The sequence below is a fragment of the Lissotriton vulgaris genome, chromosome 6, assembly GCF_964263255.1.
Source record: "Lissotriton vulgaris chromosome 6, aLisVul1.2, whole genome shotgun sequence".
NCBI classification, from domain to species: Eukaryota; Metazoa; Chordata; class Amphibia; order Caudata; family Salamandridae; genus Lissotriton; species Lissotriton vulgaris.
The window spans coordinates 648,546,008-648,573,098 of record NC_141694.1 but is presented as its reverse complement, the minus strand read 5'-3'; the positions used below and the strand labels follow the sequence as shown (position 1 = coordinate 648,573,098).

Genomic DNA, 27,091 nt, shown 5'->3' with positions numbered 1-27,091 from the left:
CTTTCAGGGGGCAACTCAGAGTACATGGTACCATAAATCCCACACTGGCATCAATGCGGATTTATTGTAAGGAGTAGCTTGGTACCAAACACTCCTGTGTTCAGTGAAGCCATCATGGTGCTGTGGAACTCGAGTTCCCAGCCCATGTACTCTCAATGGCTTCTCTTGCACCTACCATATTAGGAAAAAGAACCCCAATATTGTAAGGGCATATCTGTTCATGCAGATATGCCCTCACCTGTGGTAAAGTGCACCCTGTCTTAGGGTTGTGTTATGTTAAATTTTATTTATTCAGCGCACGTACGCCCGTGGGCTTCATGGCTTCAGGGCTTCATGGCGGTTGCGAGGCCTGCAAGAGAGGTGAATTACCAATGCCTTCAGGCAGTGTTAGCTGGCACGGCACCCAGGCAGGGTGCCATGCCGACTGTCCTTTTCCCTTTCGTAGGAGCATTCAAGCTGCAGTGACATGGTCCCAGTGAGGGGGTCCCAAGGGACCCCATTCAGTTCCCAGGTCCTAGGTACCCAGGGTACCATTTACTAGGGACTTATAGGGGTTAGAAGTACCAATTGGGAATGTTTTAGGAAGAAGCACTGGCACAGGGTACTTGTTTGGCAGGGACCCTCTGCACTACATATGAAACCACATCAAAACTAGGCAAAATGAGGAGGCAAACCATGCAAAAGAGGCCTTTTCAAACACAGGACACGTTTCCGGATGGGTTCCCTGTGAATTACCCCTGTAAATACTCCACCCAGCTAACTGGCCATCTGCTCCACCGCTACGGAGGCAGTGAAAGGGTAAGTTCCCCAGACATCAACTATTGCGGTCATACCTAAACTTGGTAGTCTTGGGGACCAGTGCGCCTGCTACAGGCCCATTTCCTTGATTAACACGGAGGCCAAGATATTTGCTAAGCTTTTAGCCAACAGAATCAGTACTGATTAAACTGGTCCATCAAGACCAATGCAGCTTTATGCCAGAATGTAGCACCAGACACTGCATCCTCTAGCTTCCACTAGTCATGGTCTGGAATCCGGACTTAGGTGACCCACTGGCCCTTCTCCTCCTGGACTTTGAAAAGGCCATTGATATAGTGGACTGGTACTTTCTGCCCAGGGTATTAGAAAGGATGGGACCCAGACTCTGTAAATGTATTGGTGTTCTATACTTTGAGTCGAAGATGCGGGTACTGGTTAAAAATTGTGTTGGGGAACACACAGTGTTGTTTAAATGCCCCTCACACACCTACAGGCCCCTTGGTGTCATGCTTCATCATCGGGGCCTTCGCACCCCTCTACGGGATGCGGCGTGCTACGACTCGCGGATACGCAGGAGCACTTGACGTGAACTATGTGTGGGGGTGTGTGTTTACAAAAGTGTGAGTGAGGTGAGGTGAAAAAGGTGAGTAGTTAAAAAATACCTGGCACGTGGGAGAAAAAAACTTTATTAAATCCCCGGCTGGTATTATTAAAATGAAAGTGCAGGGCGTGGTTTTAGAAAGATACGTGTTAGGGTATCAAACCACTGTGTTAAAAGTCAACATGTTTCGGAGGTCAAAGCCCCCTTCTTCAGGACAAGGGTTAATGCACTTACCCTCCCCTTACTCACATGTAAGATGTAAAAGTGAAAATAAAAATTACCACAATGTGTAATGTTCCTCACAATGTTAAATGTTAGTGAGTGTCGTTGCGCCCAATTGGCGTAAGAACCTGTGGAGACAAAATCATAGATAAACATACAAGTCTAAATGTCACAGGTTGAAGGAGAAGAATCAAGCTTCTCTGAAAAAACATCAGGTAAAACCCAAAAAATAATTGGAACCTGGAAAGGAAAAAGAAAAAGGACACTACAAACATATATACACGCAACACCAACATTACTCTATGCTCAGGTGTAAGGAGAGCACAACAGAAAGGAATACAAATCTTACTTAAAGTTCCCAAATACAGGACTTCATGAGCCTTTAGCGTATATTGGGGAATCCTTCCTTTCTAATCAGAAAACCTAAGAAATCAATATCAGGGGTTCAGTAGGAAAACTTTGTCATCAGAGCGCCACAAATACAGTGTAAATTGCTTCTCTCTGTGGTCTATAACTCACGGTTACTGCAACAGCTAATCGCCTGCCTTCCCTCAACGCGGCTCCGATGAAGTGAGCTACAAAGGAATCGAGGCCCTTATATATGATGTGCCTGTGGGTAATTAGCGAAGGTTAACTGAATAATGCAACCCGGTAAATGCCCAAATACGGAGAGAACCTCCGGGCGTCCGGTGATGCGCTAGCGCCCTCCGCTACTTTGTCGCGCATGCGCACCACCGCTCCGGAAAAACGCATGCGCGGCAGACGTGGCTGACGCGCATGCGTCAACGGAGACACTCCGCATAAACACGGAGCACTCGGTATTGCGTTTAAACGCCTGCAGATAAATGGCGCTTTGGATTAAATGCACCGGTGACATAGATGGAAATAAGGCAAGGCATTAAGGCAATTAGATGGCCAAGCAAAGTAAGCGACTAGTACAGCAGTGGTGAATCTAGTTACTTTACAGAGATATATTTGGATCTGTAATGAAATGGACTGCTTTTACGTATGGACTTAACACACAGTGATTCATTTAAGGAAAATTGTTGTGAATAGGGGAAACTCTTGGAACTTGATCCCTAAGGGGTACACCCTCAATCACAACTCGGTGATACATTTCCACACTAATGCAACAATCCATGTGAACCCAGCAAAAAACATTTGTTGTATGTAGCCACATGTGTACATCAACAAAATTATGATGGGTAGTCAGATCGAGTGTTTATCTGAGAAGGTTCCATGGAATGGAATCGTTCAGCCCAGTGGTATCCGTTCCCAACCGAAACACCCACCGTTGTTCTTTTTCTAGGAGACCTATCTCTGAGGGCAGTTGTTCAATTATTGTCCACTGTAGCTCATTCACACAGTGTTGTTCAATGTAATGAGTTGACATTTTAGTCGTTAGTCTCTTACACCTGATGTTGCTTTTGTGTTCATTTAACCTGACCCTAACAGGTCTGGTGGTCATTCCCACATATTCCTTTCCACATGGGCAGGTAATTAGATAGACTACATTCTTACTGTTGCAGTTCGTAAATGCACGTTGTTCCCATGTTGTCCCATTGGTGAAAGTTAGATTCTGGCTCTTTCGTGAGGTGGCAGTTATTACAGTTGCCGCACGGGTAGTGCCCATGTATGCCTTGTAACCTCGTCTGATCCTTGGTAGGAGGGGGTGGTCTAGTATGAACTAGTATATCTCTTAAGTTCCTACCCCTTCTGTGTGCAAAGAGAGGTTTCTCCAAAGTTAAACCCCCACTCGTTAGAGTGCGCCAATGTTTGTGGACCAATTTTGTCACTTGGTTGCTGACCGGGCTGTATGTGGTAACGCAAACCGTCCTGTTTGCGGCATCCTCCCTACGTGGATTGTCCTCCAGAAGGGCATCCCTGTTATTATTTCGTGCTCTGGTACAGGCTTTTTTGATCACAGTTTCCGGGTATTTCCTCTGTCTTAGTTTTGCACTAAGATCCTTGGCCTGAGTTTTGTATCTGGCCACATCAGTACAGTTCCGCCGAAGGCGTAGGAACTGTCCATAAGGAAGGCTTGAAACAAAGCAAATTTAACAAATTGAAAAAAGACAAAGACCGCTTTACCCCTGAGAGAGCCTACCCGTATACTCGAGCAGACTATGTCATGAAAGATAACCTGAGCGATACAGACAGTGTTAACTCAGATGGCAGTAACTCCAGTAACAAATCGGGAGGTTTTCAACAAAGAAAGCAGAGAGGCGGCTTTCGTCAACAAAGAGCCCAATTCCCGAGTCAAAGAGGTTGGCGTGGTTTTCAAGGACCTCAATTTAATCCTTATCAACCTCCTTTTCAATTCCCGCAATACCAGTTTCCCCCACCTCAAATGGGACAAATGTACCCCCAGTGGGTCCCAGACCAAACCAATGTACCCCAAAATCAACAACCTTTTTTATCCTGGGGCCAGGGATCCCGCAGAGGGCGGAACAAGAAGGGCAACAATGTGAATTGGCAGCCCACAGAGGAGTCAGACCCACGTATCGTGACAAGGAGTAGGGCAGCCAATCAGGCGTCAACCAGCCACAGGGGGACTTAGTTATAAACATAACCCCGTGGCCACTTACGGATCTGCAAAAGGAGGTATTGAATAAAGGCCTGGGTTATGTCCCTACCAATAGACCAGACATTTTCCTACTACATAAGGAAATGCAGGAGTTTATAAGAACTATAAAATTGCGGGCATTCTTCAAAGATAAGGATCTACCCACAGAGACTTCTGATACTGGTCTAAGACCCAAGTCAACATTTACTCCACTAGACAACCAGCTTCCTGTTGAAGTATTGGCTTTTGAAAAAGCCATGATGCAGGAATTGAAAGGTCTAGAAACCAGACAGAAGGTCTTTCAGAATATGAGCAGAACAGAGAATGAGGCCATCAAAGAATTGAGGATGAACAAAAACTTGGTTATAAAACCAGCAGATAAGGGTGGTGCAGTGGTTGTCCAAACAACCATAGCCTATGACAAGGAATGCAGGCGGCTCCTTTCTGATAACAGGAACTATCAGATACTGACGGAAGATCCCACTGAATCTTTGAGAGTCCAGATAGGTGGTATGGTGGAAGAGGCACTTACACATGACTGGATTACTAAAAAGGAGTCCGAATTCCTGACACAGAGGAACCCGCGCATTCCTTACTTTTATACCATTCCTAAGGTGCACAAGAACTTGGAGAACCCCCCTGGTCGCCCCATAGTTTCCGGAATCTCATCCATCCTGGAACCTTTATCCAAGTTTGCGGATGCTTTCTTGAGGCCACTTGTACAGGCTACTGACACCTATCTACGGGACACCAAAGCAGTACTACAACTGTTGAATAATCAAACCTTTGATCCTACTTCACAGATGTTGCTAAGCCTGGATGTGGAGAGCCTCTATACGAGTCTCCCCCACGACGAAACCATCCAAATCATTGAGGAGGTACTGCATTCTACGAATTGGGAATACCACACTCCACGGAATGTAGTGATGGAGTGCATTTCTCTGGCACTCACGAAAAACTTTCGAATATGAGGGCACTCTTTTCTGGCAGAAGCATGGGACCAGCATGGGCAGCACTTTTGCCCCGAGTCTGGCTGGACTGTATGTCCATCATTTGGAATCTACGAAAATCTTGCACCAAGACAATCCCCACAGGGCGAGGATTCGCACCTGGCGAAGGTACATTGATGATATCCTGGTCATCTGGGATGGAGATGCAACCATGATAACTGAATTAATCGACTGGCTTAACAATCAAAATGCCTTTTTGAAATTCACTCACCAGGCATCTAATACCAACATGGTTTTCCTAGATTTGAATATCTATTACGAAGCCGGCATGTTAAAAACGGAAACACATTTCAAACCTACGGCAAGGAACTGTCTCCTCAGATTTGACAGCTTTCATCCTCGTCATCTGAGAGAGAACCTTCCTTATGGACAGTTCCTACGCCTTCGGTGGAACTGTACTGATGTGGCCAGATACAAAACTCAGGCCAAGGATCTTAGTGCAAAACTAAGACAGAGGAAATACCCGGAAACTGTGATCAAAAAAGCCTGTACCAGAGCACGAAATAATAACAGGGATGCCCTTCTGGAGGACAATCCACGTAGGGAGGATGCCGCAAACAGGACGGTTTGCGTTACCACATACAGCCCGGTCAGCAACCAAGTGACAAAATTGGTCCACAAACATTGGCGCACTCTAACGAGTGGGGGTTTAACTTTGGAGAAACCTCTCTTTGCACACAGAAGGGGTAGGAACTTAAGAGATATACTAGTTCATACTAGACCACCCCCTCCTACCAAGGATCAGACGAGGTTACAAGGCATACATGGGCACTACCCGTGCGGCAACTGTAATAACTGCCACCTCACGAAAAAGAGCCAGAATCTAACTTTCACCAATGGGACAACATGGGAACAACGTGCATTTACGAACTGCAACAGTAAGAATGTAGTCTATCTAATTACCTGCCCATGTGGAAAGGAATATGTGGGAATGACCACCAGACCTGTTAGGGTCAGGTTAAATGAACACAAAAGCAACATCAGGTGTAAGAGACTAACGACTAAAATGTCAACTCATTACATTGAACAACAACACTGTGTGAATGAGCTACAGTGGACAATAATTGAACAACTGCCCTCAGAGATAGGTCTCCTAGAAAAAGAACAACGGTGGGTGTTTCGGTTGGGAACGGATACCACTGGGCTGAACGATTCCATTCCATGGAACCTTCTCAGATAAACACTCGATCTGACTACCCATCATAATTTTGTTGATGTACACATGTGGCTACATACAACAAATGTTTTTTGCTGGGTTCACATGGATTGTTGCATTAGTGTGGAAATGTATCACCGAGTTGTGATTGAGGGTGTACCCCTTAGGGATCAAGTTCCAAGAGTTTCCCCTATTCACAACAATTTTCCTTAAATGAATCACCGTGTGTTAAGTCCATACGTAAAAGCAGTCCATTTCATTACAGATCCAAATATATCTCTGTAAAGTAACTAGATTCACCACTGCTGTACTAGTCGCTTACTTTGCTTGGCCATCTAATTGCCTTAATGCCTTGCCTTATTTCCATCTATGTCACCGGTGCATTTAATCCAAAGCGCCATTTATCTGCAGGCGTTTAAACGCAATACCGAGTGCTCCGTGTTTATGCGGAGTGTCTCCGTTGGCGCATGCGCGTCAGCCACGTCTGCCGCGCATGCGTTTTTCCGGAGCGGTGGTGCGCATGCGCGACAAAGTAGCGGAGGGCGCTAGCGCATCACCGGACGCCCGGAGGTTCTCTCCGTATTTGGGCATTTACCGGGTTGCATTATTCAATTAACCTTCGCTAATTACCCACAGGCACATCATATATAAGGGCCTCGATTCCTTTGTAGCTCACTTCATCGGAGCCGCGTTGAGGGAAGGCAGGCGATTAGCTGTTGCAGTAACCGTGAGTTATAGACCACAGAGAGAAGCAATTTACACTGTATTTGTGGCGCTCTGATGACAAAGTTTTCCTACTGAACCCCTGATATTGATTTCTTAGGTTTTCTGATTAGAAAGGAAGGATTCCCTAATATACGCTAAAGGCTCATGAAGTCCTGTATTTGGGAACTTTAAGTAAGATTTGTATTCCTTTCTGTTGTGCTCTCCTTACACCTGAGCATAGAGTAATGTTGGTGTTGCGTGTATATATGTTTGTAGTGTCCTTTTTCTTTTTCCTTTCCAGGTTCCAATTATTTTTTGGGTTTTACCTGATGTTTTTTCAGAGAAGCTTGATTCTTCTCCTTCAACCTGTGACATTTAGACTTGTATGTTTATCTATGATTTTGTCTCCACAGGTTCTTACGCCAATTGGGCGCAACGACACTCACTAACATTTAACATTGTGAGGAACATTACACATTGTGGTAATTTTTATTTTCACTTTTACATCTTACATGTGAGTAAGGGGAGGGTAAGTGCATTAACCCTTGTCCTGAAGAAGGGGGCTTTGACCTCCGAAACATGTTGACTTTTAACACAGTGGTTTGATACCCTAACACGTATCTTTCTAAAACCACGCCCTGCACTTTCATTTTAATAATACCAGCCGGGGATTTAATAAAGTTTTTTTCTCCCACGTGCCAGGTATTTTTTAACTACTCACCTTTTTCACCTCACCTCACTCACACTTTTGTAAACACACACCCCCACACATAGTTCACGTCAAGTGCTCCTGCGTATCCGCGAGTCGTAGCACGCCGCATCCCGTAGAGGGGTGCGAAGGCCCCGATGATGAAGCATGACACCAAGGGGCCTGTTGGTGTGTGAGGGGCATTTAAACAACACTGTGTGTTCCCCATCACTCTAGGGATCACTATCACTTTGAGTGGATTCCACTTTGTTTATTCATATGACTCGGGAGACTGAATCCACTGACTCTCTCTCCCCCCTCCTGTTAAAATTTGTTTAAAAATTGTGTTGCACACCTTTCCTTATCTCCGGGGCACTAGGCAGGGTTGCCCTCTGTCACCCCTCCTTTTTACACTGGCACTGGAGCCTTTGGCCAGACAAATCTACATTGAAGCCCGAGTGGCAGGCCGGGAGTGGGCATGAAGTTCTGTGGACAGGATTGCTCTGTAAGCGGATGACATCCTGCTCCACCTCTCCCACACACCTGATCTCTGGACCCAGTGTATGAAAATACTACTAACAAGCATAGGCCCCCGGGTCACCTTGAGGATATCATTGCTAGGACCGATGAAAGGGAAAGACTGGGACGTAACATGGCAACCACCTATGCAGACATGTACCATTAGCTTTAAATACCTGGTGATTCACATCTAAGGAGACCCTGCCATTATCTGGGATCTCAACTCCTTAACCTAGAAAGTGAAAATAGACCAATGTTGGGAGGCACGGCCACTGCTGATTTTTTGGAAAATCACCATGGTTAAAAAGATGACTCTTTAGGTATCGCTTTGTCTTACAAAACATCCAGTTCCATATCCTGGGCCGTTGGTTCCAGAAACTGACATCTACACTACACTCTGTGTACTAGTATGGCCGACTTTCAGTTCTACTATAAAGCTATACAATTATTGGTTTTTAATGACTGGTTAACGTTTGGATGAGATGACCCTGCATATTTAAGAATTCTTTCCAAGGACTCTACCATCAGATGGGGGTTCTATATGATGACCCGATCCAAAGTGACCTCCCTGAGGTTACTAGAGTTGTCCTCCAGAGCTGGAGGAAGGGAACCCGCGGCACGGGATGGGTGGGGGGGCTTGGGGGACAAGGTTGAAGCGCCAGACCACACATTGCCCTACTACTAGGTTTTGCAAAATCGGATAGGATCAGCATTATGACCCTTTGGGATATCTGTGTGGATGACACGGGTCCCTCCATCCTAAACCTCCAGACGCACTGCCCCCTCTCAGTCACATCAATCCACAGGGACCTCCAGCCGCGACACACCCTCCAGCCTTATAAATCACACATCTCCACTCATCCTGAACAAAGCCTTCTCGAGGGCAAGATGTTGAGCAGACTGGGGAAGGGAGGGGGGTGTCCCAAATCTACTGCCTACTGGTTATAAACATCCCCAGCAGTTTTCAATCCCTGGGACAGAAGTGGGCGGGATGCCTTGGGTGGCTCAATGATACAGACTGAACCCTGGTGCGACTTGCCCCCAAGAAATAGCAATATCCTAGAGGATTAGGCTCTTACAACTTAACTACCTCCACACCACCAACCGCACTCCACTTCGGCAAGCAGGCATGATCCTGATCCCGGAATGTCCTCAATGTCCATGAAATTGAACGGATTCCTATTACGACTGGAAAAACCTACACATCCAGAGGCTGCACCCGTAAGCACTCCTGATATCGCGCAAATGGATAGACTACTGTGTCCCTACTAGGACGATGGACTATGCAGTACAATCTCTCATATGATGAAACTGAGTGACCAGCAGGTAACGAGGGATATTGGATGTAGGTGCACTTACATGTTCTATTTGTCTTTATTGTGCGGTTTGCAACCAAAACTCAAAATAGTTTCATAGAAAAACATAGCATACCACTTTGGCCCAAGCATAACTGAGGAAGGAGGAGGAAGTTTGTACAGATGGAATGGGTGTTTATAATAGAGGATATTTATGTGGACTTTGATAAAGAATGCCAAGAAGAACTTCTTTCCAAAAGTTCATCCTCATTGGATCTGGAACAAAATGAAAGTCTTAACATAGTTTTCATTATTTTGCAAGTCATTTGTTAATATTTTTTGTAATCACCTCTTTTAGTGCCATGCAAGGAACTCCAGGGGACAATTATACCCCCTTGTAAAGAGTACATCATAAAAATTGATTTGCTAGGATTTCTGGTGGGCTTCATAGATATACTCAGTCTCCAATAAGCCACTTAAACCAAGATTCATGTAAGTTAGTTGGCTCAGGAAGCTGATCTTCTGAAGAGGACTTCTACATATAGACAGCTGAATGTCATCTTTCTTCTTTTTGAGATCATCTTCAGTTCTGAATGTACAAATCAATATTATGTCTGCTCATTTTGTGCATATTTCTTTACATATTTCTGAAAGTACCTTTCCATCTTCTTAAATACCCTCTCGTTAAATGCTGAGCTTACTTCAAAAAGCCTTAGTGGCTGAGATAGGCCAGAACCAGGAAAGGGCTTTTTGAAGGATCTAAACATTTTTTAATGCTATGCGATGCGGAATGATCAAGTTTTGCTGTAGAATGGAACCAGGCATCACAGGTAATTCCATAGTAACTTGTTGCACACAAGTGCCGTTTCCACACAGTAATGGCCTTCAAAGTTTTTTTCCAACATACGCTTTGATTCTCTGAAAAAACTGAATGACATGCGGTTTCAAAAAGATGTGGCCAGAGAGGCGTTTGATTTCCAGGTTGAAGGTGCTCATCTGAGATAGACGCTAAACCATACCAACTACCTTCTGCATTTTGTGGAGCTGGTCCACCGTATCTTTATTACGTCTGGTGTGAAGGGAATAGCTTTTTTTTCAAATGTATTGGCTCTGGACTGGTCAGCACCTTTAAGTCTATTTTCGAGTTATATCATCTTTCATACACTCCGTGTTGGGTAGCGTTTTTGGAGTTCTCCCCCTTGCCTTGCTACTTGCGGTGGGAATTCTGAGTTTCATTTTTCTGCCTTTCAATGGACGTCCCAGTTCAACCCGGAATGGAGACGGCACTGGCTGTGCTACACTGCTTCAGCACACCTCAGCTTCGAGAACTGAATGAGCACTGGTTCTGGTCTTTCAGGCAGGTTTGGTTTCACTGCATACAACCTGTATTCCGCTGCATGCTCTGCAGCCATGATTGGTAGTGGATCTATGTCTCGGATCACCAATGGTTATGCCCCTGGCAACGAAAATGCTACTTACCAGTATGCATCTGTTCTTGGCATGTAGCGCTGCAGAGTTGTACACTTGGCATTAGATCGCCACCTGGTGTTGGGCTCGGATGATTGCATGTTGTCGTCTTGGAAGAAGTCTTTGTAGTCACGAGATAGGGGACTCCTCCCTTGGGCATGGGCATCAGGTCCATCCTTAGATTCTTTTTCGCCATGATGGGAAATTATGGCGTTATTAGAAGTAAAGAAAAAGATGTCCATGCGTGTGCATCTAAGTAATATAAAACTGGAACAGATACAGGTCCCGGGGAGGCGGGGGCGTGTACAACTCTTCAGCTCTACATGCCAAGAATAGATGCATACTGGTAAGTAGCATTTTCCGTTCGAGGCATATGAGCTGCAGATTGTACACTTAGCATCTATTGTGCAGCAGTGTCTCCCCTAGCGGTGGTCACCTGTATCCATTGCAGTAGTTTGAAAGAGTTTTAAGGACAGCTTGGCCTACTGCAGCTCGCTGCTTGGCTTGCACATCAACACAGTAGTGTTTAGTGAATGTGTGTTTTGTAGACCATGTTGCTTCCTTGCATATGTCCTCTAGGGGGATGTTTCCTAGCCAGATGCTCCTAGTTTGCGTGTGGAGTGCGCTCTAGGAGAACTGTTAATGTACGCTTTGCTTTTTGATAGCATATTTGTATACATTTTACAATTCACCTTGCAATCCCACCTTTAGAGATGGGGTTGACTTTATGAGGTGGAGAGAAAGACACAAACAGTTGTTTTGTTTTTCGAAAAGACTTAGTTCCATCTATATAGTAGAGAAGAGCTCTTTTAACATCTAGTGTGTATTAAGTTCTTTCTGCTACAGTCTGGGTTTTGGAAAAAACACAGGTAACTCTATAGATTGGTTTAAATGAAAAGGAGTTATGCCATTTGAAAGGAATTTTGATTAGTTCTTAAACCACTTTGTTACCATGTAGTTGTAAAAATGGTTCTTTTATTGTGAATGCTTGCATCTCACTTACTCTCCTGCGAGAGGTAATAGCAATAAGGAAAGCGGTTTTCCACGTGAGGAATTGCAGTTCACATTTATGTAAAGGTCAAAAGGGGGTCCCATGAGTCTTGTAAGAACAAAGTTTAGTTCCACACTGGAGAAGGTGGCAACCTGGGTGGGATGATTCTTTTTAATCCTTCCATAAATGCTTTAATTGCAGGCACTCTGAAAAGAGACAAATGTTGTCTGTTTTGTAAATATGCTGCAATTGCTGCAAGGTGCAGGCGAATGGATGAATATGCCAAGTTACACCTTTGTAAATGTAAAAGATAGCAAATGATATTCTGGATGGAAGCATCCAGGGGGTTCAATTTGGTTATTGTTGCAATAAATGGCAAATCTCTTCTATTTAGCAGCATAACAAGCTCTGGTAGTAGGTCTCCTGGCCTCTTTAATGACGTTCATACAGTCTGGTGGTAGGTTAAGATAGCCAATCTCTAAGACTTCAGGAGCCTGATCACAAGATTCAGTTGATTTGGGTCTGGATTTCCGATGTCTCCATGGTTCTGCGTTAGCAGGGATGGAGTCAGTCGTAACTTTCGGTGTGGAACTAGAGAGAGTTCTAGCAGTGTGGTGAACCACGGTTGGCGTGCCCATGTGGGAGCTACTAGGATTAGTTTGAGAGACTGTTGTTTGAGCTTGCGTACTACTAATGGTATTAGTGGTATTGGCAGAAAAGCGTACGCAAATCTGCCTGACCAGTTCATCCATATCACATTGCCCTTGGACAGCGGGTGTGGAAACCTGGCAGCGAACGTTCGGCATTTTGCGTTTTTGTTTGTGGCGAACCGATCTCTGTCTGGATGACCCCACTTGTGAAAGAATGGTTGAAGAACCTGGGGATGTAGTTCTCATTCATGAATTTGTTGTGTCTGCCGACTCAACAGATCTGCTATCTGATTGTGAACTCCTGGAAGGTGCTCTGCCAATAGATATAGGTTCTGTGGAATGGCCCATCTCCAAATGTTCTATGCGAGCTGGGCCAGTTGTAGAAAGTGTGTCGCCCCCTATTTTTGTATATAATACATGGCTGTCATGTTGTCCGTGCGGATTAAGACAGCTTTGTTCTGTACTTTTACTTGGAATGTCTTGAGTGCTAAGAATATTGCTAGCAGCTCTAGATGGTTGATATGGAACAATTTTTGTTGACTGTTCCATTTTCCTCGAGTTGTATGATGTAGGAGATGGGCTCCCCATCCTGTGAGGGATGAGTCTGCTGTGAGCACTAGTTGTGGAACAGGTTCAAGGAACGGCTGCCCTTTTGTCAAATTTTTGGTGTTCCACCACTGCAGAGAGCGATGTGTGCGGCTGTCTACCAACACCAGATCGGTTAGTTGACCTTGAGCCTGGTTCCACTGTTGTGCTAGACATTCTTGTAAAGGACGCATTTGCAGTCTTGCATATGGTACTATGAAGATGCAGGATGCCATCATGCCTTAGTCTCATGAACACTCTGGCTTGCAGAGATTGTTGTTTTTGAAAGGTTGTGACTAAGGCTTGAATGCTCTGTATCCTTGCTGAACTGGGATACACTAGAGATGTAGGCGTGTTTATTGTAGCCCCTAGATACTGATGTATATGAGAGGGTTGCAGGTGCGACTTGGTGTAGTTGATTGTGAACCCTAAGTCGTGCAATGTTTGAATTGTCTGATGTGTGTGTTGGACACACTTATTGAATGACTTGGCTTTTATGAGCCAATCGTCTAGATAAGGGAAGACATGTATTTGTTGTCTCCTGAGATGTCCTGCTGCTACTACTGCTAGGCACTTTGTGAATACTCGTGGTGCCGTTGTCACTCCAAATGGAAGGACTTTGAACTGATAATGTTGTCCTTCCAGTACAAACCTTAGATACTTTCTGTGAGCAGGATGTATAGGAATGTGGAAGTAGGCGTCCTTTAGGTCTAGTGTTGTAAGGAAATCGCCTTGTTGCAGCGGTGGGAGCACTTGTTGTAAAGTGATCATATGAAAATGATCTGATTGTATGTAATGATTGAGGGGCATGAGGTCAAGAATTGGTCTTAGTGTCCCGTCCTTCTTGGAAATTAGAAAATACAGCGAGTAAACCCCTGTTCCTTGTTCTTGTAAAGGAACTATTTGTATTGCGTCCTTTTGTAAAAGTGACAGAACTTCATGTTTGAGCAGAGTAAGGTGTTCTGTAGACATTGGACGCTGTCTGGGTGGTACGTGTGGAGAGGTTGCCGTAAGTTCTAGGCAGGAGCCATACTGGATAATCTGTCTTACTCACTTGTCTGTTGTGATGGAGTTCCAGACAGGCAGGAATTGTGTTAATCTGCCGCCCACAGGAGTGGAATGCTGTTGGGGGAGCAGAGGGAAGTCACTATTTGTGGTAGAAGAGGCTTGATTATTGTTCTTACCCCAACCTCTTCCTTTGTTATTCCCTCTATATCCTCCTCTAGCCCCTTTCATGCTCATGACTAGCTCAGCTCGTCATGCAGCACAGTGCTCGTGTGCTCATGACGAGTTGAGCTCGTCATGACCACACCCGTTTTAATTGTGGTCCAGCACAGGAGGGGAATCCTGCACGCAGCTATGTGGCTAAAATATCCCTGGTTAGAGGATGTTTGTGTGTTAGATTTGAAGGATGTTGTATTGTCTGCACCAGTTTGTTTGGAGCCCCCTCTATAGAAGGAGCGACGAAAGGAACCTCTAGTTTGTGTGGACTGTAAAGCTCCCATAGATTTGGCAGTGTCTGTATCCTCCTTCATTTTTTCAAATGCTGTGTCTACTTCTGGTCCAAACAATTGGTTTTGATTAAATGGTTGATTTAAAATGGTAGTTTGCACTTCCTGTTTAAAACCTGAAATGTGTAGCCACGCATGTCCCCTAAGTACAACAGTAGTATTTACAGCTCTAGATGCAGTATCTGATACATCTAGTGCCCACTTGATTGAGGCATAAGAAATTAGCTTGCCTTCTTGTATAAGGTCATTTGCCTGCGCCTTATATTGGTCAGGTAGATGTTCTAGCAGTTTTTTTTAACGGATCATAAAGAGCCCTATTATATCGGGAAAGGAGGGCTTGTGTATTAGCTATACGCCATATGTTGGTAGCTTGCGCAGCGATTCTTTTGCCTGAAGCATCTATTACCTTGAATTCTTTGTCAGCTGGGGGTGCCTCACCTGAAGTTTGTGAGTTTGCCCTTTTCCTAGCATTTGACACAACTAGTGAATCTAATGGTAGTTGTCCTTTAATGTAGGTTGGATCTGCAGGTGCAGGCCTATATTTTTTTCTCAATTCTAGGGTTTAAGATCCTAGTAAGTACAGGATCTTTAAATATCTCTGGAGCATGTTTGATGACCCCTTTAATCACAGGAAGAATTTGAACAGATCTTTGCGATTGTTCAAATGTGTCTAATAGAAAATCTTCCTCTGCCTCATCAGAATGCATAGTGACCCCATGGTAAATGGCAGCTCTGTTCAACAGGTGACCAAAGCCAATGTTATCTTCTGGTGGAGTTGGTTTTGATGGGTATGACTGTGGGTTAGTAATATCTGGCACATCCTGTGGGTTTGGGTACTCCCAGTCTGTTTCATCTGTAGGGTATGGGAAAGGCTCATATGGGTCTATTCCATTCTTAAACTATACTCATCATTTTGAAGTGAGTGTGAAGTTAAAAGAGGAGAATGTGAAGGAGAGACCTGTGGTGAAGTATAGGTGAAGAAGGGTGCATAGGAGATTTGGCAGAGTCCTTCTTGGCAGGAACTACAGGAGTGGATTTTTCATCTGCCTTCCTCTTCTTGTGTAGTGGATACAGCACCTGTCTTTGGGTCAATGTAGATCTTTTGCAGAGGATCTGGCTGGAAAAGCTCTTCTCCTTGTGGGACCTTTGTCAGCGCCGATTTTGTCGGTACCGGACGAGGTAGCTGCTAGTCTTTAGCCTTAGGAGTTGTTACAGTGTCCTTTGGCGTAGTTTTCGGCACCGAAGGTGTTGTTTTCGGTGTCGTAGGCTGTTTCGAGGGCTTGGACGCGTCGGAATCGGGCCTTGTCTGTTTCGGCACCGAAGACTATGTCTTCGGAGTGGAAGCTGGTCTCGTCTGCTTCGAGGCGTCAGACGCTGGCTTCATACCCTTATCTTTAGAAGTCGACTGTTTCAGAGCCGAGACTTCTTTCAATTTCGGTGCAGAGGGAGCTGGTGGGATCGGCATATGCGGCTTGCTCGGAACCGAGCTACTGGAAGGCTTACTGACTTTCTTCGGAGCCGGGCTCGATGGCGGGGCTGTCAAAGTGGTTTTTCGGTCGCGACTGGGCCCTGGATGCAGAGTGTTGACCTTTGCCTTCGATCTTGGTGCTGTGTGTGGTGCAGTGGCAGTAGTACTCACGCGCTGACCCGATGGTATGGAGTCATCCGAGTCGGCTGCCTCTGATACGATTTGGAGTTAATCTTCGGGAACGAGCAGAACCTCTTCATCGAAGATATCCACCGGTTCCGGAGCTGATCTCTGCATGTCGTGTCGACGGGCACTCCGATCTCTGGTTTTCTTTGATCGAAAGGACGCGCAGGCTCTACAGCTGGATTTGTCGTGTTCTGGCGATAAGCACAGGTTGCAGACCTCGTGGTGGTCACTGCGTGGAAACTTTTCTCCACACCCGGGGCATCTCTTGAATGGCGTCCTTTCCATGAGGTGTAGGCCTCACGGCGTGTGTAGGCCCAACGGCCCGCGTCAACAACCGGAATCGAGCTGATGGGAGTCGAAACAATGTTAGTCGATATCGAAATTAGTTTGGAGAGTTTTAGGAAGTTTTTTGTGCTTCGAAATGATTGAAAAATCTATTTCTAGCCGGAGCGGAAAACTCATCCGAACCCAGTGGCGGAAAAAAACTATTTAAGGATGGAGTCGATGCCCATGCGCACTATCGTCCAGGGGAGGAGTCACCTATCTAGTGACTACAAAAGACTTCTTCCAAGACAACAACATGCAATCATCCAAGCCCAACACCAGGTGGTGATCTAATGCTAAGTGTACAATCTGCAGCTCATATGCCTCAAACTTGAAGTACTGATGGATCCCTTAAAAGCCCATGGGTATTGTTGGCCCCAGCATACTCCATTGCTGATGAACGTATTCTTCAAGCCACCCTGGGATGCTTTTGCTCCTAGTGAACTGGCTACATGCTCTACGATATGCTTATAGAATACAGTCCCTCCCTCAGCGGCTGCTGTGGGAACGGGATTGAGACATTTTTTCTCCATAAACCTGCTTGGAGGTGCGCCCCTGGGAACGTCGCCTGCCATTGCCAGCAACAGCAATGTCACATCTACCACTCGGAACACTTAAACAATTGGCTTTTCTGTGTAGTGGGAACTATTTGACAATATTTTTCTGCTTTTCTAGGCACCATGACTTTCTGAGATCTTGGAGATTTAAACAGAATAATGGCTTTTAAAGGATAGATTACTTTTAGATGATTTAAAAAATGGTTTGAGACCTTTTTTAGTTTAAATATCATTATGGCATGCTGCTTTTTAGGTCTCGCCTATCCCATTCCGCAAGGAATGGATAGGGGAGAATTATAGGGTTGGATCAGTAAAGCTAAACCAGGCGGCGTATTTAGACGAGTGCATGTGTCCGTGCACGCGCTTCCATCCGCCTGCCTGGCATCACTGCCACCAGCAGCTTCGCCCCGCCCCGCTCCGCCCCTGCTGCACGCGCTTTCCATCCGCCTGCCTCGCGCGTCCACATCAAAGCCATCTGTTGCTTCCCCAGCGTGCTCGGCCTCACTTCTCCACTTCTCCTCCTAATTACATCCCGGCTGTTCACACTTCTTCACAGCCGCGAGGCTGTGCTTCAAAGGGATCCGCTCCCCCGCCCCTAAAAGCTTCTTTCGGCGATGTCACCAGCAACATATATCTCAATGGAATAGCAATTTTTAAATAATACACAATACTTGTTTTGGTTTATTTTCATGGTTTTCCCCCAGTTTTGCTTCTGTAACTGTCATTTTTTATTTACAAGTACGCCTGTTTGTGGGTGTGCAGCTGCACACCTTTTGTCAGCACGGCATATGACGGGCTACATATTTGGCTTAAATCACCTAATCTCACGTGCTCTGACAGCCCCCAATTTTGCTTCTGTTACTGTAATGTTTTATTTACAATGAGCACTTATGTTTGCAAGTGTGCCACCTCGTGCCTTTTATCAACATGGTAGGTTCCGCGCTTTATGTTTCGTGTCAATCACCCAACTCCCCATGTCGTCCCCCACCATCTCCCACAAGTCACTGCTGCTCCATCACCCTGTAAATCTTTTTTTATCCTAATTATTTAACTGTTGAACATATCCACCACAATGTGCTTCTTCTCTTTGCAAGCACATACTACTCCATTCTTGTTAAGTTTTCTTTGATGTCATTTGTTTAACTTCAATTGTTAAGCATGTAATCAACAAAAGTATCAGCATGCACAAAACTGTGCTTGCGTACTGTGTCGCTTCAGGAAACCGCAGACATACTAGAGCCAGGCAAAATGTCCACAGCAACTTCAGTCTTAATTGTCAAATGGATTATTTGCCACTTTTATGTGCCCAGGCTCTGTTGCACTCATGACCTCGCTAATCAGCCTCTGTTTGTGTTTATTTTCTCTGTGGAAGTTTCTGAATAAGCTGCGCTTAGCACCCTCCTCCCACCCCCGTGATTTAACTCAACACCCCCACCATGCTTCGATGTCTTTACCACCTTCCTCCCTCATGTTTTAATTTTTAACATGCACTCTTATTCACTGCATGTCTCTGCAGTCCCTCTCCTTCACCTAAACTTTCTTACAACTGATATGCCTGCTGATATGTTGGCTGTTTTCGCAGTGCTTCTGCCTGTAGCCCCACAAGGTAGCATCAGCGTGACCAAAAACCACAGAGCAGTGCAGGACCTACAAACTTGACTGTTTTGTGCTTGTCGTGCGTGTTTGAGTAAGCATTTCTCCAGCTCTCTTTTTGTCTAGGTTTTGTTTGAAGCAGCTCCCTGCCTCTGTGTATGCATGCTGACTCCTCCCCCCCATTGTTTATCTGCAAATCTGCATGTGTGGCTCTTTGCATCTGTGTGTACGTGTCGGTATGTCTTGTGTTCTCTGCATTACCATTATGTTTCATTTGCACATCTCCTCATCCACGTGGCAGTCTGCAGATAGGTGTGCATGTTTGCCTCTGCAGGTCTGTGCGCATGTATGTCTCTGTGAACGTCTGTCCTCCAATAAGACTGCGTGTTTCTATCTTCCTTTTTTATTAAATACATGCTGAAGTCTTTGTGTGCATGTCTAGTTTCCCTTGTTTTTCTGCCCTTCTGCCCTCTGTTAGACTCGTTTTTGTGCCTTTCTGCCCTCGGAAAGCACCACATCATCACACAGCACCACCACAGCACCACCACAGCACCACTCGGAGAAGTGTGGCTCAATGATTAGAGCGGCAGACCCTGATGCAGAGGTCTAGCCCGGGACCAGGGTTCAATTCCCCGCCTCGGCGGGTCTTGGACTCAAAATTCCGCAGACCTGATAATTCTCGCCTCGGTGCCAATTCCAATCATGGAGTCCCACTCTGCAACTCTGGGCAATAGCTTGCTTAATCTCCACAACGGCCCCCACAACGCTAAGGATGCCTGGCCTCCACCTTGGTGGTGCCCAGGAGTGGACGCCTCACAGGGAAAGCCAGGATGGGTTCCACAGCGGTATTCGTACAAGCGCCTTGAGACCCTTGCCGGTGAGTAGTGCGCATACAAGTATCAATTTACATTTACATTTGTGAATAACAAAGATCCAGTTTCCGTACAAGTGCCCTGGGATGCTTTTAAGACTAGTCTCAGAGGGGAAGTGATGAGCTATGGTATTCATTATCAAAAGCAGGCCAAGTTAGATTTACAGGACCTGTATGAAAAACTGATCAGCGCGGAGGTAAAATTAACACAGGGGATTGCACATGGTAAAGATATTTCTGGGCTGGAATCTGACACTGCACGATGCCGGGCAAATATTAATACAATCTGGAATAAAGAGAATGCCAGGAAATATTGGACTTATAAAAGAGGGCCATGAGTATGGAGAGGGGGTAGGGTGAGGTCTCGCGCTGAGAATGCGGATGATAGAATCTCAGAGAATCTCTAGTCTTAGGGATAGCTCTGGTCTGGTCCCACTGGACTCTCGGGGAATTCTTGCCATCTTTCACCAGTTTTATACTGAGCTATATACTCAGCAGAAGAACCAGGGAGATGTGAATAACATTTTGGATATCGGGGAATGTATACAGTTAGACCGGGAGGAAGTGGAATGGCTTGACGGCGGTATTACTATGGAGGAATTAGAGGCGGCTGTTATGGGATTAGCTAGTGGAAAGACTGCTGGTCCAGATAAGCTTCCGTTGGAGTTATATAGAGTATTCGTTCCCGATCTTAAGGAGTTGTTGGAGACTATGTTCCGCTCAAAAGGGTCATGCACCTAAATCATGGGACAAAGCCACGGTTGTTGTTTTTCAAAAAGAAGGGGAAACCTCCCGAGATTCTGGGTTCATATCGACCAATTTCATTGCTCAATTGTGATAGTAAAATTTATTCCAAAATACTGGCTAATCGAATGGTTAAATTTATATCTCCTTTGGTATCTTAACACCAGCACAGTTTTATCCTCTCTCGAGGGACTGTGGACCATGTTAATAAAGTGGTGACATTATTTGATGTTGCACAGGCTAAAGGACAAGATCTGGGACTAATATTAAACGCAGAGAAAGCGTTTGATCGAGTTGCATGGGAATACTTATGAAACATCATGGGACAAGCAGGTTTCGGACAAGGTTTTATACAGGAACTACAGGTGCTATGTAATTCACCAACAGCTGGAATTTGTGTGGGGGCAAGGGTATCGAATCCCGTTGTAATAACTAAAGGCACGCGCCAGGGATGTCCCTGCTCTCCTTTATTATTTGCTGTTTTTTATAAATCCTTTTGTTAATCTGCTGGATAGGAGTCCTTAAGTGCGATCGTTTATTGTTCAGGGAATACAGCATTCCGTATTTGCTTATGCAGATGACATTGCGATTACAACCAGTGACCAATGCGGTTCATGACACTGCCAAGAGAAAAGGGGTGGTTGGTCAAAGCCAGATTTTACCTTTTACTACTATGCTTGTTTTCTGCTTAAAATGCGTGTATTGTTGACCAGGGAAGAGGTCAGGAATGTGACAGAAGCTCAATCAATCTTTCAAGTATTACTCGGCTCAGAAGTTAAAAATTGTTTGTTTATGGAGATTGATGGGAGCTACTATAAACGGACAAGTTTTAAGATTATGGAGGCCGCCTTCAAGATCTGGAAGGTTATTCGGTTAGAAATATCTTTGATGGGGATAACATATTATAGTCCCACTAATGCTGGACGAATTCTGCCCTCTATTTTTTGGGATCTGGTTGTCAGAAACTGGAGATGCAAAGGAATTGAGCAAATAGGTGATTTTTTCCGATGAGGAGGGGAGCTGTTTATCATTTTCAGACTTTAAGGCAATATGATGTACCCAGGACACAGTTTTTTAAGTTTCTTCAAATCTGGGATTTTTTAGGTAAGAAAAAGCTGGTAATAGTACGCCATAAATTGGTGGAATCAATTAAACGACAGGAGAGAATTGGGGCAGTATATAACATTTTGCTGTCACTAAAGGTAATGATTTGGAGAAAACCAACTTAAAATGGGCTAATGTGTTGGGCGCACAATCAGTGTCTTTAGAGAAGGTTATTAATATGGCCAAGAAACCTTTCTATCAGCTAATTTGAAAGCTCAGTTTTTTAAAACTTTATTTGATTCAAATTATACACCTGCAAAGATGTTGAAATGGGGTGGGAGGTATGATGTCAAGTGTTTTTGCTGTGGGAACGATAATGCAGATTCTTTACATTTTTTTTAACTTGTAGTAAGTTGTCTATATATATATATTAATAATATTGAAAAGTTCTTGTCGGTTATAATTTTGATGCCTATTTGCATTACTGCAGCTGTGATGATAGGTACTGGATCTGAGCTAGAGCCAGGTAAACCAATGTATAAACATCGTTATCTATTGTTTTTGGCGGTAACTGTTGCCTGGCTGTGTATTGCTTCAGACTGGCTGCAATCTGATGCTCCTGTTTTTGAAGTTTGGCTTGCCAGAATGTATAATATAGAATATAGTTTGTTTTCTGCTAAAGGTTGAAGGAAACGCAAGATGGGCATTTATATTTGGGGTGCTTTTCATGAGTATATGATTTTTGATAAAATCTGATGCTGTGAATAATAAATTAAATAAAAATGAAAAAAAGAGACTTTACCACACAGTGGTCTGACACCTCCGTGAGGAGTGTCCAGTTTGTGACCAAGTCAGGGCCCTACATTCTCTCCCGCCAGGTAATAGGGTTGGATCGTCCCTTGGAGAGATTCTTAGCTTCACACCTACCACCCTAGGTAGACACAGAGTAGGGTTTGAATTAGTAGGAGTACACCGGATTACTACCTTGTTTTCTATACCTGCATATATACACTGTTTCAGCACCATGATAGATTATAATATCTACTATTTACTCTTTTGGTGCTTGTAATCACTTTCTTTTGCTTCGGTGTACTGATTATCGCAGCACATGTATGTTATACAAGAGTAATATTGGTTCGATAAATATACTGAAAACATCCCAATGTGTATTCTCTGTATATTTATTAGACAACAAAATAGCACGAGTGACTGAGCGAGAGATTCTTATCTGTTACCACGATCCCGGAGGGGTCAGTGTTATGTTCAGTGGTTGCCAGAAACTATTTGCATCTTGGTAGGGCTAGGCAGGCTTATGGTGGCACTGTGAGATAGCTGGTCTCTAGACCAACATATCCTGCAGGGGTTCTCAGAATCAGTCTAGGCACCTTACCCAAAGTTTGTCTTCCAACAAATCCTATGGGTTAAATGGACCTACACAACACATCCTTAAGTCGGTCACTTCCTTCCTCACAGGACACACGCCTTCTTTCACCTCCAAACCCAAGGACATCATATCGACTTATCCAAATGATCATCCCTCAGACCCATCCTGTTCAACACCGTAATTCCCCGCTTCCCCCACAAACGTGGTCAGAAGCCACAGCGTCAACAATCTCCCACGCAGACGATACTCATCTCTTGCTCACTGAGGAACCCTCCAACACCAAACTCAACTTTTGCAACGCCATGACCAACGCAGCAACAACTGGATAAAAGACAACTGCCTCAAACTCAACTCCGACAAGACGGAAGTACTGATCTTTAGAAAGAACACCTGGCGGCAAGCAGAACTCTGACCAACACCCACGCTGACCGACCATGCACGCAGCCTATGCATCATCAGACAGCTAACGGTCAATGAAATGACAAGTCAATGTAGTCACTTCCGTCAGCTTCCGCATGCTCTGCAGAATCTTCAGATGGATCCCAGTCAACACGCGAAGAACGTTGCATAAGATCACTATTGTGTTTATTAATCTTCTCTTTTCAGTTTCCTGGATGGTGTCTCTGAAAGTGAACCATGGCACCCTTGTCCAAAGGTTTGTGGTATGGATTACTGTAGAGTTGCTTCTCTGAATATTGAATTCAGAGGTTTAAGAAACTGCCAGCTTCTTTCCTAGTCAACAGTAAACTGAATATCATTGATCCGCTTATTTAGCCAGAAGTGTATTTTCGGTCCATTTATGTACCCAGTTGTGAAATTCTAGAAGCTCACCAGTTGAGCTTTTCAAAGTCACGAAGATATCGTCTACGCACCTTTTCAATTGTAAAATTTTAGTTTGGAATAGATTATTTTTATATATCCATTTTGATTCAAACTCTAATTACAAGATTCACTATTTCTACTGTGAAACAGAAGACTTTTCAGTGGTTCGAGGGTGAAATCGGATCACCGACCAAAAAGCCTAATATCAATCACACAGCTTCTAAAAATGCTTAAATGAAGAGAAAGTGAAAAACACATCAAATTCCAATGTCGGAGGTTACCAGTGTAGGAGAAGAGTATCTAGACAGGTGTTTCTAGAACTGAATGGCACTGGCATACTGATTTGATGATAAGACCAACAGATAAGAACCATAACTGTGTAGACAGGAAATGGAGAAGTAGGTAAGGGAGAAAAATAACTGCATAACTGGAGAAAAGCTAGGACTCAGAAAATGGGAAAAGTTGATCCTGCAGAAATAATACTGAAAGGGATGTGAATTCAACAATTATTTAGTTCTTTCAATTTGTCCAGGAGTTGACAAATATGTGTACCTAATATAATCAATAATTTGTTGCGAGTTTTGGGAAAAATAAATCTGCCTGCTAGCAAAATGCCAATGTTTTTCAAATCTTTATTACATATTCTACACTTAAAACACAATGGTACATATTCACAGAGGTATAGTAGTACTCCTGTAAGATATTTTGCTTTGTTTTAGTAAACTAGCCCTAAAACATCTCGAATGTAATGTAATGTAATGTAATGTATGTGGTCTTGTAAAGCGCACTGCTGCCCTGAGGCGTCATGGCGCTGTAGACCGCTGGGGAACCCGTCCTGGCTATCCCTGTGAGATGGTCCCTACTGGGTATCTCCAAGGTGAAACCAGGCATCCCCGGCGAATGTGGGGGGCGTTGTAGAGATGAGGCAAGCTAATGCCCAGAGTTGCCGAGTGTGATCCCTGGTTAGAGTAGGCACCGAGGCGAGAATTATCGAGTCCGCTGACCCTGGTCCACGGCCCTGCCGCATCGGGAATTGAACCCTGGTCCCGGGCCGTTCTCTGCTTCCGGGTCTGCCACCTCTAACCAGTGAGCCACACCACTCCAAAATGAGAAATTTATTCACATAGGACAGACAGTACCTACGTTGTACTTTTACTGATAGGGATTTGGCTATTTTGGGGTAAATACACAAAAGAATTTCCGAGAATATAGAAGTCAACTCTTTTAGCACTATTTTCAGGAATCATACGTTTTTGTCACTCAGCACCTTTGCTTGAAGCTGGCAAAGGGGTATGTGCATGGTTGTGCAGGGACATACGGTCAGAAAACATTAGAATACATTCTCAGTTTGACAACTCGCCATGTAAAACTACAAAATTAAGTTACCTTGCTGTCTGTTTGATCTCCCAATTGAACTTTCAGGATTTCAGGAGACTTGATGCGTCCAGTGACTGCTGATATATACTCCACTAGAGAAGTCTTTCCACATCCAATTGGTCCTTCTAGAAGAACAGCTTTCTGGAAGGAGACTGCCAAGGCAAGGCTCTGCAAGTTTCTGCAGGTAGACTCCACTAGCACAAGGCCGCTACTACAGTCCTGCAGGGTTGAAGGATAAGCAGTTTAGCTATTCATGGTTACAAGACAATCATATTTTTAGTAAACAGAAAGATTCAACCACTTCACAATCCAACAAAATACTGGCAGTGGAGAAACTGTAAAGTTCCATCTAAAACAAGCAGTTTCCAACACTTATAATCACCAGTATAACCACCAGTATAACCTCAAACCAATATGACGAGTAGTGCAAAACGGCAGTCTCTGCATGTTCCTAGAACGGACCACTGACTAAGTAAAGAACAATTTCACTCTTCATACATAGGAAGATATGAATGCTTCCAAATTCCAATGCTCACAACTCATACATTTCTTTATTTTAAACGGGTTGTAACCATGCCACTCTACAGATAACACTTCGCTCAATAGTCCTTAATGCAGGTCTTTTTATGGTTTGGCTTGACAGTGCAGGTTTTGCAAGACACATGTGAGCATCACTACAGAGTGGCTTTGGCTCCACTCACATGTTGGGGTCCAGGAGTAAATGTTTTCACTGGGTAGAAGTGTTGTGCTTCCACAAAAAAGAAGGGGCTTGCCCCCCATGCAGCTGTAATCATTTTGTTTACTTATCCAGCTGCCTAAGCCTGAACTTTCAGGGGTGCACACAACCACATTCCTTTAAAGCCAGACCTATTGGCATTGCCAATTTGCCTTAGGCTGTGCTTCAAGTCTGTACAGCTCCAGCCAGCAAACAAGTTTCATCACAATCATACATTTAGAAATAAATGTGTACATGAACGAGAGCCAGTAGTATTCTTCAGGAATGTGATCATATTCAAGAATGTCCCATGCACCATGTCGTGGAAAACAAGTGTAGTATCATTGAGTTCTCCTTGATACTACAATTGTATTGCTCAACATAGCAAACACCGTGGACACCACAAGCACGAGAGAAGCAGTGAGACACTCGAATAAGATACGATTTCTGAGGAATACCGGTGTTTTTTTTCACTGGCTCAGAAATATGGACTACAGCGGTATCCAAGACTTCACTATAATAGAAAATGTATAAATCCAAGTAAATATGGAAAACGTTATATTACTAGAACTTTGAGCCCTGACAAAGTCAAAGACTAAACGGAATTAAGTACTACTTATAGACCTATTATCTAAAGAATGGGGTGCTAACAACCCAGTTAAAATAACTTCGCAGAATTTTGTTTCCAACCTGGAAAGCAGGCGAGTGACTGCTCTCCCCACCTGCTAAGCACCTGAGGAAACTTACTCAACTGGAGTATTTACGTGTAATGGATAGTTACATATACAGACTAGAGGTGTGCTCCAGACTAGAGGTGTGCGCCAACATTTCTCTTGCCATCCTATTTATTTTCCATATCTTTCTTTTACCAGACTCAACCCATTGTTGAAGAGTAGTGCATGACCTGGCACAGCAATTGCACAGAGGATTACACTTTTGTCATTTCTAAATGCAACCTATCACAGGAAGGATAGATTTCAGTGAACAATTCAAGTCTATCATTTACAGCAACGACCTGCATAGTGTGCGACCCAACTAAAAAGTCCCAATTTTGTTATTCAGTTAAATATGGAGCATGGGTGAAAATACCCATCAATTGGTCTCAACAAATTTGGCAAACATGTACATGGTTTTCAAAACAAGTACATTCAATTAATAAAAATACATAAATTTTTCCTTTGATGAGAATTCCAATGTTTCCTATGACAACAATTAGTCACAAAATGAAGACAGACAATCATGCTCGCTGTAGAAGCCCCCGTGTAACAGAACACCAAATAA

At 44.2% G+C, this 27,091-nt stretch overlaps 1 protein-coding gene across 1 annotated transcript in view; it reads right to left on the bottom strand.

Moving 5' to 3' along the window:
- The window catches only part of MDN1 (midasin AAA ATPase 1), a 2,142,100-nt gene that overhangs the window by 2,072,640 nt on the left and 42,369 nt on the right, over positions 1–27,091 (bottom strand). The window contains exon 6 of the mRNA XM_086926648.1: positions 25,105–25,314. Within this exon, the coding sequence (XP_086782774.1) occupies positions 25,105–25,314 (210 nt within the window). The remainder of the gene's footprint in view (positions 1–25,104; positions 25,315–27,091) is intronic.